This window comes from Salvelinus alpinus, chromosome 34 (genome assembly GCF_045679555.1).
Source record: "Salvelinus alpinus chromosome 34, SLU_Salpinus.1, whole genome shotgun sequence".
NCBI classification, from domain to species: Eukaryota; Metazoa; Chordata; class Actinopteri; order Salmoniformes; family Salmonidae; genus Salvelinus; species Salvelinus alpinus.
This window is the reverse complement of record NC_092119.1, coordinates 17,273,383-17,287,775: the sequence shown is the minus strand read 5'-3', so window position 1 is coordinate 17,287,775 and position 14,393 is coordinate 17,273,383. Positions and strand designations below refer to the sequence as shown.

The 14,393-nt window shown below is 47.7% G+C and overlaps 1 protein-coding gene across 1 annotated transcript in view; it reads right to left on the bottom strand.

Annotated features, from left to right (window-relative positions):
- Positions 1 to 11,536: 11,536 nt before the first annotated feature.
- Positions 11,537 to 14,393, bottom strand: part of LOC139563592 (nuclear factor 7, brain-like) — a 13,528-nt gene continuing 10,671 nt past the window's right edge. Inside the window, exons 3-6 of the mRNA XM_071382380.1 lie at positions 14,032 to 14,262; positions 13,917 to 13,939; positions 13,715 to 13,833; positions 11,537 to 13,615 (exon numbers count right to left, since the gene is read on the bottom strand). Coding sequence (XP_071238481.1) covers positions 13,023 to 13,615; positions 13,715 to 13,833; positions 13,917 to 13,939; positions 14,032 to 14,262 — 966 coding nt within the window. The 3' untranslated portion in view covers positions 11,537 to 13,022. The remainder of the gene's footprint in view (positions 13,616 to 13,714; positions 13,834 to 13,916; positions 13,940 to 14,031; positions 14,263 to 14,393) is intronic.

Genomic DNA, 14,393 nt, shown 5'->3' with positions numbered 1-14,393 from the left:
TCCCTCTCTCTCTCCCTCTCTCCCTCTCTCCCTCTCTCCCTCTCTCCCTCTCTCCCTCTCTCCCTCTCTCCCTCTCTCCCTCTCTCCCTCTCTCCCTCTCTCCCTCTCTCCCTCTCTCCCTCTCTCCCTCTCTCCCTCTCTCCCTCTCTCTCTCTCTCCCTCTCTCCCTCTCTCCCTCTCTCCCTCTCTCTCTCTCTCCCTCTCTCCCTCTCTCCCTCTCTCCCTCTCTCCCTCTCTCCCTCTCTCCCTCTCTCCCTCTCTCCCTCTCTCCCTCTCTCCCTCTCTCCCTCTCTCTGTCAGCCGTTGGCATGGCAAAACCTCCTCCAGTTCTTTAAGTCTTCAGATTTGTGATTCAGTGCTGCCCCAAGGCAGAGACAGAGCAACCAGCCTGCCTTTAGAAGTGGGCCAAATAAGACAAACACACAGGCGCGCATGCAGAGGAGAAGAGGAGAGAGAGAGGAGAGCAATACACACTCCTAAACCTCCTCCCTCTATGTTGTCAGTACTTTGTAAAACACTTTGTAAAACATTTTGTAAAACACTTTTGTAAAACACTTTTGTAAACAACTTTTGTAAAACTTTTTTTTTAAACACTTTTGTAAAACACTTTGTAAAACAGTTTTTAAAACACTTTTGTAAAAAACTTTTGTAAAACACTTTGTAAAACAGTTTTTAAAACACTTTTGTAAAACACTTTGTAAAATGTGTTAAAAGATGGATTGACTGGTTAGTTGATTGATTTGACCATTTGATTGATCATTGGTTTCACCCTGGCCCCAGTCCCTCCTTCCGTACACTCCACCTTTCTCTCACCCTGCCCCCAGTCCCTCCCTCCGTACACTCTACCTTTCTCGCTACTCTTCACTTGTGACAAATGACTGACGGGCCACGGCCCACCTACACGCTCTCACGTGACCCAATATGAATATGTGTCGGAGGGCGGGAGGGAATGGGTGTGTGGATGCATAGGGTATACATTGTATGTGAATGAAGGAGAATGGACAAGTAAGTTGACGTATGGATGGATGGGTGTAAATGTGTCTAAGAAGAGAGGAGGGTGGGAAAAGAGTGGCTGTTAGGACAAGCATGGGCAAAGATGGGTAAGGGTGGCTAAGGGTGGGCAAGGATGGGGGTTGGGGGGGTGGTAAAGGGGGAAATAAAACTGGGAGGGAGGAGGTGGAGAGGGACAAGCTTGGTCCCTCTTCCCTGATGTACGCGTGGTGCCTCCACTCATCTCACTTCGGTCTTTCAGTGGACCCACTCTCCACAAGTAGAGCCCCGCCAGCCACGATACTTTGATTTAATTCACAAGGTACTACAAACTGACCTCAGTATTTAAGTGAGTCTTTCTACAATGTATTTACAATGACATCATCCACAGAAGGCAAAACCCCTCAAAGTCCAAAGAAGTACTTTGCTTTCTGTTTGTTGGTGTGTTGTCTGTTAAATGTTTGCTCAGCCTACATGTTCACACGTTCTATATACAGTTGAAGTCGGACATTTACATAAACCTTAGCCAAATACATATAAACTCAGTTTATCACATTTAGGTTAGTTTGGATCACCACATTATTTGAAGAATGTGAAATGTCAGAATAATAGTAAAGAGAATGATTTATTTCAGCTTATATTTCTTTTGTCACATTCCCAGTGGGTCAGAAGTTTACATACACTCAATTAGTATTTGTTAGCATTGCCTTTAAATTGTTTAACTTAGATCAAACGTTTCGGGAAACCTTCAACAAGCTTCCCACAATAAGTTGAATTTTGGCCCATTCCTCCTGACAGAGCTGGTGTAACTGAGTCAGGTTTGTAGACCTCCTAACTCGCACACGCTTTTTCAGTTCTGCCCACAAATATTCTATAGGATTGAGGTCAGGGCTTTGTGATGGCCACTCCAAAACCTTGACTTTGTTGTCCTTAAGCCATTTTGCCATAACATTGGAAGTATGCTTGGGGTCATTGTCCATTTGGAAGACCCATTTGCAACCAAGCTTTAACTTCCTGACTGATGTCTTGAGATGTTGCTTCAATATATCCACATAATTTTCCTCCCTCATGATGCTATCTATTTTGTGAAGTGCACCAGTCTTTCCTGCAGCAAAGCACCCCCGCAAGATGATGCTGCTACCACTTGTCACGCCCATAAAGAGAGTAGAGGCTTTTATTCTCTATTTTGGTTAGGCCAGGGTGTGACTAGGGTGGGCATTCTAGTTTCTTTATTTCTATGTTTTCTGTTTCTATGTTTTGGCCAGGTATGGTTCTCAATCAGGGACATCTGTCTATCATTGTCTCTGATTGGGAATCATACTTAGGCAGCCTGTTTTTCCACCTTAGTTGTGGGTAGTTGTCTGTGTTAGTGGCCTGTATAGCCCTAGTCAGCTTCACATTCGTTTTTTGTTGTTTGTTGTTTTTGTTGGCAACATTTACAAATAAAAAGAAATGTACACTTACCACGCTGCACCTTGGTCCGGTCATTTCCACCCTGACAATGTTCGGGACACCACCGTGCTTCATGGTTGGGATGGTGTTCTTCGGCTTGCAAGCCTACCCCTTTTTTCTCCAAACATAACGATGTTCTTTATGGCCAAACAGTTCTATTTTTGTTTCATCAGACCAGAGGACATTTCTGCAAAAAGTACGATCTTTGTCCTCACGTGCAGTTGCAAAACGTAGTCTGGCTTTTTTATGACGGTTTTGGAGCAGTGGCTTCTTCCTTGCTGAGTGGCCTTTCAGGTTATGTTGATATAGGACTCATTTTACTGTGGATGTAGATACTTTTTTACCTGTAGCACTGAGTTTGTAGGTAGGCCTTGAAATACAGCCACAGGTACACCTACAATTGACTCAAATTATGTCAATTAGCATAGCAGAAGCTTCTAAAGCCATGATATCATTTTCTATTATTTTTCAAGCTGTTCGAAGGCACAGTCAACTTAGTGTATGTAAACTTCTGACCAACTGGAATTGTGATACAGTGAATTATAAGTGAAATAATCTGTGTAAACAATTGTTGGGAAAATTACTTGTGTTATGCACAAAGTAGATGTCCTAACCGACTTGCCAAAACTATAGTTTGTTAACAAGAAATGTGTGGAGTGGTTGAAAAACGAGTTTTAATGACTTCAACCTAAGTGTATGTAAACTTCCGACTTCAACTGTATGTAATGTATACAATAACTATGTATTCACACTATGACTTGTCGACATCCATGGGATATCCACCGTCCTTATATGACATGTCTGCATTTTTTTTTATCTGGTTCTCAATGAAAGACAAGGTTAACTTTGATTCTTTACGTAACTAAAGGCCAACAAAGGCCAGCAAAATCCATCTTGTTACATGGAATGTGCATAGGCTTCATGATGGCCAAAGAAAAGCATAAGGTTCATGAACATCTAAAGAGATTGTCAGCAGATGTGGTTTTCCTGCAAGAGTTACACTTAAAAAAATGAGAAATGTAATATTTAAAGAGGAGCTGGGTTGGAGAAGCCAATGCTGCCACCTACTGTTATAACAGTAGAGGTGTAGGCATCCTGATAAATAAGAATACATCATTTTCCGTTATATCCCAGCACACAGACCAAGAAAGAGGTTCTCATTTTGAATTGCACCTTACATGGTGAAAAATACACTTTGATTTTATTGTATATCCCCGTAGGGGCAAATCTGGTGTGTTTAAATAGCATTCAATCGATATTAAATCAAACCCAGACAGGAAATATTAATTTAGGAGGTGACCTAAATCACACATTTAGACAAACATATCAATAAATTAAAAACGCTAATTTAAATCAAATTAAATCCAATTTTATTTGTCACATGCACAGAATACAACAGGTGTAGACCTTACAGTGAAATGCTTACCTGCCAAAGAGGATGAAAGAAGATTACTATTCCCAACTACAAAAGACTACTCTTTTTTTGTTTCAAAGTAAGAAAAGCTACTCAGAATTGCATTTTTATTTCCAAAAATGCCCTCAACAATAAACTGGGTTAAAAAAATCCATGATTTGGTGATATCGGATCATTCTCTTGTATCGTGTTTAATTACACCAACATAAAATACACGAATATGGAGAGTAAAGAGACTGCATCTTCAATACACAAAATGTATTAAATATGTAAATTAAAAATAAAGAACTTTACCATAAAAAAAATGGCCAGAGAAGCCAACCCTCGATATAATTTGTGATGTTTTTATGCTTTTTTAATACATCTCATACTCCGCAAAAGCTAAATCTGAGTTAGAAATTTAAATTAAAGAAAAATAAATCACTATTTTAGAAAAATATCATAAATAAATATTTACAAGGTAAAGAAGAAAATAACATGTCTGAACTTGATCAAGAATATATTATTTTACTTTGAAGAGAGCCAACGACTACAGGATAAACTCAAATAAAGCATAAGGCAAACAAACCTGGTAAACACCTCTCAACCTTCACAAAACTAATACACGCAAAACAAGTTATAATTTTAAAAGACAAGGATACAAATGCTTTAGTTAGAAACAACAAAGCTATTAATAACAATTTGAAAAGTTTCTATGAAAATCTATATAAATTTGAATTAAATAAAAGTTGGACTGATCCTACAGCCTTCTTGGACTCAATAACCCTGAAGCAACTATCAGCAGACTAAAAATAGAAATCACCTAAATTAAATATTAAACATGGTTAAAACATGACTCCAAGGCTGATATGCCTGTCTCACAGACAACGGAGAATGATGTGCCCAGTGTAATTACAGACACGCAGGGTGATGAGCCCAGTGTAATTACAGACACGCGGGGTGATTGTGGGGAGGAGTTGGAGGCAGTTGGGGGAGCCGTGGCGAGCATTTCATTGGTGGACCCTCTGTCTGGCTACAGATCTGAGAGCGGCCCGGGGGTTTAGGGGAGCACCAACCTCTACACCAGCTCCAGACTCAACCACAAATATCGGAATTGCAAGATTCCGTTGCCCATTCTGATGATGTTTTTTACGTGCTAGATCAGCTAGTGTAGGTAGATTGTGGCTTCAATCAATCATGTCATTGTCTGCGTCATTTCCAATCCCCCATATATTTCTTTGTAAATATATATACAGTATATATATAAATAAAAGTTTTTAAAATATATTTTCCTTTAATATTTTCCCTTAACCCTAACACCCCCCCTAATTGGAGTAAACTAATTGACAACAACTCTTAGGCTTCTACTTCCAGCGTATACATTATATACACATTTTACGGACACAGTATATTTTACAATAGTTATCTTTCGTTTGTTTTTAGTCCCATCCTTCAGCTCCACTCAAAACCCTCCCATCTATCTCTGAACACCATCCACTTTCTATTTGCCATATATGTTTCAACTGTGCTGTAATGTTTCACAGAAGTTCCGAACCTTTCTATGGTCATAGTTTGCACAGATCGTAAATTAAAGATAAACATTTTTGTTAAGACTATTATTATATCATTGAGCGATTGACTATGACTTTTTAAATCACCCAGCAGTGCTATTTGCAGAGTTAGCTCCAGGTAAGAGTTAGCTCCAGGTAAGAGTTAGCTCCAGGTAAGAGTTAGCTCCAGGTAAGAGTTAGCTCCAGGTAAGAGTTAGCTCCAGGTAAGTGTTAGCTCCAGGTAAGAGTTAGCTCCAGGTAAGTGTTAGCTCCAGGTAAGAGTTAGCTCCAGGTAAGAGTTAGCTCCAGGTAAGAGTTAGCTCCAGGTAAGAGTTAGCTCCAGGTAAGAGTTAGCTCCAGGTAAGAGTTAGCTCCAGATAAGAGTTAGCTCCAGGTAAGAGTTAGCTCCAGGTAAGAGTTAGCTCCAGGTAAGAGTTAGCTCCAGGTAAGAGTTAGCTCCAGGTAAGAGTTAGCTCCAGGTAAGAGTTAGCTCCAGGTAAGAGTTAGCTCCAGATAAGAGTTAGCTCCAGGTAAGAGTTAGCTCCAGGTAAGAGTTAGCTCCAGGTAAGAGTTAGCTCCAGATAAGAGTTAGCTCCAGGTAAGAGTTAGCTCCAGGTAAGAGTTAGCTCCAGGTAAGTGTTGAAATTCTTCAGCCATTCCTGAATCTTTGACCAAAAACAAGCTACATATGGACAGTACCAGAACAAATTATCTAATGATTCTATCTCTTCGCAGAAACATCCGCAGAGCTGGGATGGTTGTATCCCCAACATACTGTATATAACATTCTATTGGTTGCAAGAATTGTTTTATAACTATCTAAGTTTGAATCTAGAGTTGTTTTGTGTATCAGTTCATAAAACATGTGCCATGAAATCAGTACGTTCTGATGACGTTAATGTTGATGTGGCCGAGGTTTCTGTGGCGGAGAGCTCAGGGGCGGGCGTGCTAGTGACTGAACTCCCAGCAGTGGTTACCGAGGGCTGTGGCAATGCTGACTCCAAGGCTGATACGCCTGTCTCACAGACAACGGAGAATGATGTGCCCAGTGTAATTACAGACACGCAGGGTGATGTGCCCAGTGTAATTACAGACACGCGGGGTGATGTGCCCAGTGTAATTACAGACACGCGGGGTGATTGTGGGGAGGAGTTGGAGGCAGTTGGGGGCAGCCGGGGGGCTCCGGACTCCGTGGAGCTGCCCGATGAGAATAGAGGAACGGAGGAACTGTAAAACAGATTCCACACTAGATAGGAACTGGGAGGAAGCTCATCCACAGTCGGAGGTGGCCTTAACCAATGTGTTGAAACAGCATGGACTAGTAGACGTGTGGAGACAGGATCTATACATGTGTGAAGGTAGTGGAGGGGAAGATTAGTGCAGCAAGGCTACATAGGATCTATGTCAGTAAGGGGAGAAACAGAGTTTTGGGCTCCAAGATCTGCCCTAGTGGCATCTCAGACCATCACATGTTATGAACACCTGCTCTTTCCATGACATAGACTGACCAGATTGAAGCTATGATTCCTTATTGATGTCACCTGTTAAATGCACTTCAAATCAGTGTAGATGAAAGGGATGAGACAGCTTAAAGAAGGATTTTTAGGCAGTACTCTGGGCCAGCTAGGATAAGGTCTGCTATTCAGAGGTTGGAGCTGGATATTAGAGACATTGACTCAGGGTCAGAGACGGAGTTTGAGGGCTAAGCAGATGCAGCTGGGGTCTTCTTTACAAGATCAGGCATCCTTCAGGGTCTCTGAGCTGGGGTCTTCTTTACAAGATCAGGCATCCTTCAGGGTCTCTGAGCTGGGGTCTTCTTTACAAGATCAGGCATCCTTCAGGGTCTCTGAGCTGGGGTCTTCTTTACAAGATCAGGCATCCTTCAGGGTCTCTGAGCTGGGGTCTTCTTTACAAGATCAGGCATCCTTCAGGGTCTCTGAGCTGGGGTCTTCTTTACAAGATCAGGCATCCTTCAGGGTCTCTGAGCTGGGGTCTTCTTTACAAGATCAGGCATCCTTCAGGGTCTCTGAGCTGGGGTCTTCTTTACAAGATCAGGCATCCTTCAGGGTCTCTGAGCTGGGGTCTTCTTTACAAGATCAGGCATCCTTCAGGGTCTCTGAGCTGGGGTCTTCTTTACAAGATCAGGCATCCTTCAGGGTCTCTGAGCTGGGGTCCTCTTTACAAGATCAGGCATCCTTCAGGGTCTCTGAGCTGGGGTCTTCTTTACAAGATCAGGCATCCTTCAGGGTCTCTGAGCTGGGGTCTTCTTTACAAGATCAGGCATCCTTCAGGGTCTCTGACGTCAGATCCAGCGGAGATGAGGAGGATGTGGGCAGTGTTGGACTGGAGGGGGAACTTTAGTTTCAGAAACTAACCGTGGCTGTGCAGCAGCTCTCCCCTGGCAGTGTGCCGTGGGTCGATGGACTGACATCTGAGTTTTATAACTGTGCTACCAGTCAGCTGCCAGTGGGAGGTTCTGTCACTGCTGCTGAACAATGGGGACTTCCCTATATTGAAGAACTGAAGGCTGGTGTCGTTGCTCTGCTTGGATTACAAAGTGTTTGGCAAATCGTCTGAAAGTCTGTTTGCACACAATAGTTCACAGGGTCCAGGCATACTGTGTGCCTGGGCGGACAATAATGGACAACTTGTTTCTTTTGAGAGATGTGGGAGATCCAGGCTGTATCACATCCGGCCGTGATTGGGAGTCCCACAGGGCGGTGCACAATTGGCTCAGCGTCGTCTGGGTTTGGCCGGTGTAGGCCGTCAATGTAAATAAGAGTTAGTTCTTAACTGACTTGCCTATTTAAATAAAGGTTCTTTTTTGTATTTTTTTGATAGACATCACTAGGACTCACTTCGATAGATCAAGAAAAGGCTTTTGGTAGAGTGTGTCATGCCAATCTGTTTGGAAGTGTTTGGCCTGGGTAGCGGGTTTAGATCATGGGTCAAGTTATTGTACTGTGGGGCTTCTGTTATGGTAAAAGTGGGGGGTGGGCTGAGCCAGCAAGTCCCAGTTAAGAGAGGGATTTGGCAGGGGTGTCCACTCTTGAGTCAGCTCTACAGTTTAGCCTCAGAAACACTGCTGTAGTAGTAGGGTGAGGGAGAGGCTGCAGGGGGTAGTAGGCTGAGGGAGAGGCTGCAGGGGTTGTAGGGTGAGGGAGAGGCTGCAGGGGTAGTAGGCTGAGGGAGAGGCTACAGGGGTAGTAGGGTGAGGGAGAGGCTGCAGGGGTAGTAGGGTGAGTGAGAGGCTGCGGTTGAGGGAGAGGCTGCAGAGGTAGTAGGGTGAGGGAGAGGCTGCGGTTGAGGGAGAGGCTGCAGAGGTAGTAGGGTGAGGGAGAGGCTGCAGGGGTAGTAGGGTGAGGGAGAGGCTGCAGGGGTAGTAGGGTGAGGGAGAGGCTGCAGGGGTTGTAGGGTGAGGGAGATGGTGCAGAGGTAGTAGGGTGAGGGAGAGGCTGCAGGGGTTGTAGGGTGAGGGAGAGGCTGCAGAGGTAGTAGGGTGAGGGAGAGGCTGCAGAGGTAGTAGGGTGAGGCAGAGGCTGCAGGGGTTGTAGGGTGAGGGAGAGGCTGCAGAGGTAGTAGGGTGAGGGAGAGGCTGCAGAGGTAGTAGGGTGAGGGAGAGGCTGCAGGGGTAGTAGGGTGAGGGAGAGTCTAAAGGGGTAGTAGGCTGAGGGAGAGGCTAAAGGGGTAGTAGGGTGAGGGAGAGGCTGCAGGGTTAATATGGTGAGGGGAAGGTGCAGGGGTAGTAGGGTGAGGGGAGGGTGCAGGGGTAGTAGGGTGAGGGAGAGGCTGCAGGGGTTGTAGGGTGAGAGAGAGGCTGCAGGGGTAGTAGGGTGAGGGGAAGCTGCAGGGGTAGTGGGGTGAGGGGAGGCTGCAGGGGTAGTAGGGTGAGAGAGAGGCTGCAGGGGTAGTAGTGTGAGTGAGAGGCTGCGGGTGAGGGAGAGGCTGCAGAGGTAGTAGGGTGAGAGAGAGGCTGCAGGGGTTTTAGGCTGAGGGAGAGGCTGCAGGGGTAGTAGGGTGAGAGAGAGGCTGCAGGGGTTTTAGGCTGAGGGAGAGGCTGCAGGGGTAGTAGGCTGAGGGAGAGGCTGCAGGGGTTTTAGGGTGAGGGAGAGGCTGCAGGGGTAGTAGGGTGAGGGAGAGGCTGCAGGGGTAGTAGGTTGAGGGTGAGGCTCCAGGGGTAGTAGGCTGAGGGAGAGGCTGCAGGGGTTTTAGGGTGAGGCTGCAGGGGTAGTAGGCTGAGAGAGAAGCTGCAGGGGTAGTAGGGTGAGGGAGAGGCTGCAGGGGTTGTAGGGTGAGGGAGAGGCTGCAGGGGTAGTAGGCTGAGGGAGAGGCTGCAGGGGTAGTAGGGTGAGGGATAGGCTGCAGGGGTAGTAGGCTGAGGGAGAGGCTGCAAGGGGTAGTAGGGTGAGGGGAGGCTGCAGGGGTAGTAGGGTGAGGGAGAGGCTGCAGGGGTAGTAGGCTGAGGCAGAGGCTGCAGGGGTAGTAGGCTGAGGGGAGGCTGCAGGGGTAGTAGTGTGAGGGAGAGGCTGCAGGGGTAGTAGGGTGAGGGAGAGGCTGCAGGGGTAGTAGGCTGAGGGAGAGGCTGCAAGGGTAGTAGGCTGAGGGAGAGGCTGCAGGGGTAGTAGACTGAGGGAGAGGCTGCAGGGGTAGTAGTGTGAGGGAGAGGCTGCAGGGGTAGTAGGGTGAGGGAGAGGCTGCAGGGGTAGTAGGGTGAGGGAGAGGCTGTGGGTGATGGAGAGGCTGCAGGGGTAGTAGGCTGAGGGAGAGGCTGCAGGGGTTGTAGGGTGAGGGAGAGGCTGCAGGGGTAGTAGGCTGAGGGAGAGGCTGCAGGGGTAGTAGGCTGAGGGAGAAGCTGCAGGGGTAGTAGACTGAGGGAGAGGCTGCAGGTGTAGTAGGCTGAGGGAGAGGGTGCAGGAGTTGTAGGGTGAGGGAGAGGCTGCAGGGGTTTTAGGCTGAGGGAGAGGCTGCAGGGGTAGTAGGCTGAGGCAGAGGCTGCAGGGGTTGTAGGCTGAGGGAGAGGCTGCAGGGGTAGTAGGCTGAGGGAGAGGCTGCAGGGGTAGTAGATTGAGGGAGAGGCTGCAGGTGTAGTAGGCTGAGGGAGAGGCTGCAGGGGTAGTAGGCTGAGGGAGAGGCTGCAGGTGTAGTAGACTGAGGGAGAGGCTGCAGGTGTAGTAGACTGAGGGAGAGGCTGCAGGTGTAGTAGGCTGAGGGAGAGGCTGCAGGGGTAGTAGGCTGAGGGAGAGGCTGCAGGTGTAGTAGGCTGAGGGAGAGGCTGCAGGGGTAGTAGGCTGAGGGAGAGGCTGCAGGTGTAGTAGGCTGAGGGAGAGGCTGCAGGTGTAGTAGACTGAGGGAGAGGCTGCAGGTGTAGTAGGCTGAGGGAGAGGCTGCAGGGGTAGTAGGCTGAGGGAGAGGCTGCAGGTGTAGTAGGCTGAGGTAGAGGCTGCAGGGGTTGTCAGTTCCAGGGGTAGTAGGTGGGGAGACGGTTTCACTGCCGGCTTCTGCGTATGACGTAACAGTGTTTTTAAAGGGGAGGGAGATGTGGAAGAGGTTAGAATGGCTTTCGTGTTGTTTGAGGTGATGCCATCAGCTAAGGTGACCTGGGAGAAGAGTGTGTGTCTGATTATGGGGAGATGGGTCAGAGCAGGATCTCCTAGTCTTCCTGGGGGGTTACAGTGGGGCAGAGCAGGATCTCCTAGTCTTCCTGGGGGGTTACAGTGGGGCAGAGCAGGATCTCCTAGTCTTCCTGGGGGGTTACAGTGGGGCAGAGCAGGATCTCCTAGTCTTCCTGGGGGGTTACAGTGGGGCAGAGCAGGATCTCCTAGTCTTCCTGGGGGGTTACAGTGGGGCAGAGCAGGATCTCCTAGTCTTCCTGGGGGGTTACAGTGGGGCAGAGCAGGATCTCCTAGTCTTCCTGGGGGGCTACAGTGGGGCAGAGCAGGATCTCCTAGTCTTCCTGGGGGGCTACAGTGGGGCAGAGCAGGATCTCCTAGTCTTCCTGGGGGGCTACAGTGGGGCAGAGAAGAGATGTTCTTAAGGGAGTTCTTGGGGGCCTCGGAGTTTCTGGAGAGAAACTGGGAGGGGCTGCTGGACAAGGTTGCGGTTAAGTTGTCTAAATGGCGGTGGTTGTTGCCACTGGTCGCTAATAACTTGGCCGCTTCAATGCTCTAGCACAGGCTGTCGGTGTTGGGACCCCACAGAATCTCATCTAGCAACTGCAGAGGTTCCATGTGGATATATTTTGGTCAACACTGGACACGTGCAGAAGGACACGTGCATGACGGGGGCCAAGGGCTGCTGGACATTGGGTCCAGAGTGACAGCTTTCCGTCTTAAAGCTGCAGAGATACTTCTGTACCAGAAGGGTGTGTGCTGGAGGGACAGTGTTCTGAGTAATGGCTGTTCTGAGGAGAGCACGGGACCTTGGGTATGACAGGCTCTTTCTCCTGTTGGATCTGGAGCAGGTCGATATGTCAGCCATTACTTCGTTCTACCATGCTGTGCTTCGGGCGTGGAAAAATACTATCTGCTCAAAGAGACGTTTCACGGCCATGGATAACGGAGAAGCCACCATTGCACAACCAATTCATTCAGTCCAGAGTGCTGACCTCTGCCAGCTTGCGGGCCAGGCTTGTGAGAGCGGGGATCACTAAGTTGGGTGGCCTGCAAGAAGAGGCTGGGTGGAAATCTGCTAGAGACATCGCAGAGGCTTCATCCATAAAGTCAGCCAAGCTGCTGCAGCAGGTGGTGGAGGGGGTCCATGCTGCACTTCCGAGCTCGTTCAGAGAGCTGCTAGGAAGACTGGAACCGTCTAACCACGAATGACACTGACCTACCTCCTTTCACTGTTGCTGCCACTGCAGAGAATACCAGTAGGGTGAGGGAATGATCCTATCATTCAAGACTCCAAAGCTGGAGGCCTTTTGCACTGCAAAAAGGCTCTGTACAAGGTAGCTGTGAAGATGGCTCAGACCATCTGCATGGGCTGAGGGCAACGGGGTGGCCAGGGGACGGGGGTTGGGAACGTGGCTCCTCTCTGAGAGGATGTTGGCGCTCCCTGTATAAGCCTCTCATAGAGAAGGTTAGGGTTAGCTAACATGCTAAGCAGTTGCAAAGTAGCTAAAAAGTAGTAAGTAGTTGATAAGTTGCTAATTATAAAACATTCTAAAGTTGTCCGTAATGAGATTGGATCTCACAATCTTTGGGTTGCTAGATAATCGCGTTATAAGCCCTCCCTCCACCCCGACCAACCATCCTACCTTTATTTTTGGGGCTGACTCTGGACCCGTTTGTTGGACGACCTAGGTATTGCATAGCTAATAGGTAAAGGGACTGCCTAGTAAACTACTCATTGGGACAGTTAAAAATGGCAGTGTGGAAGACCAGGAAACATGAGATGTTGCGGGGTGTACAGACCCCAGAGCTGTGCTGCTAGCGCTCGTGCCGGCTCGGCTCACACTGGAGTATGCATATGGGAGGATGGAACACCGTCTGGGGGATTTTGTAAAGGACTGGATGGGGTTCTATGTGCAGTGAACGAGGAGTGGGGTTTGTTTCGAACTTTCTAGTGTGTTAAAATTAAATAAAGCTTGTTATTGGGCCAATAAAGGAGCTGGACACATCCCTGTGATGACAGCACTGTCAAAGACAACTCTTTGATAGGCAGATCTGTAAATCAGGGTTGTTGGCACCAACACCCAGTCCAACAGAGAGGAATGGGTAAAGTCGCTTAGTAAACCTGTCTTTATATGTGTGGATAAGTGTCATGTCCTTGGGGTCGTAAAAGGACAGCTCCCCCCTGTTGTAGTCCAGCTCCCCCCTGTTGTAGTCCAGCTCCCCCCTGTTGTAGTCCAGCTCCCCCCTGTTGTAGTCCAGCTCCACTCTGATCCTCCGAGGTCTCCTCTTCATAGCAAGTGTCCCATCTGATTCTATATACCGACCAGACATCTGCCCAATTTGCCATATTCCAAACCTCGGTGTTCTATTTATCTCTACCTTCCTGTTGATGGACTCTTTCACCACTCCTAGAAACCAGTAAGAGTGATCCCCCACCTCCACCTCCCAGCTGTGCTTCCCTGAGATGAACCCCTCAGAGCCCAGAACATCTGCGTAGAACACACACCGCTCCGGGTTGTCAGGGAGCTGCTGCCTTTGGTCTGAGCATCTCACCGTGGTCAGATCATCAGACAGAGAGAGACAGGCATGTGCAGTGTTGGGGTCAAGAATCACAGGGGCTAAAAACAGAAAAGGTCATATTGTATGGACAATACATGTCTTATTATATTGGCTTTTCAATTAACTCTGTTCATTAATATTATACATTTTGTACTCACTATGTTTGACAATCCCCTGCATCTTCTCCCAGACTCTGAACTGCAGGTTGCCAAGGTGTTTGGCCACATCTATCAGTGCTCCTGAAACCCTCTCTGGGTCCGGCAGTGTGCAGTGGGCTCTGGAAGAATGTTCAGGAGTTAGTGCTGCTGTGGGCTTGGGTTCAGAACCCCAGACAAGAAAGACAGGAGGCAACATACTTACCTTTTCATGGTGGCCTTCAAGTTCTGTAAAAGCATATGATAAAATGTGATTATTGGGCAAAGGGTTTAGTATTTACTGTAGGACCACAATGACCACCTGAGAAAGAAGATCTGACCTGCAGGAATGAGATGTCTGTAGCTATCAACTCCACCTCTATGGATTTGATTGTGTCTGAAAGGGATGATATCTCTCTTTTCATCTTCTCAATCTTCTTCGTCATCATCAGACTCTTTTGCTCCTCTTCCCTTCTCAGTGCAGCGATGCTGACTGCCTCTTCATCTAGTAGAAACTGGTGAAGCTTCTCAAACTCCTTCTTAATCTGCCTCTCTGTGTGCTGGGACTGGCTCTGGAGACAATATCAAACATTAATCTGCCTCTCTGTGTGCTGGGACTGGCTCTGGAGACAATATCAAACATTAATCTGCCTCTCTGTGTGCTGGGACTGGCTCTGGAGACAATATCAAACATTTGGATTCT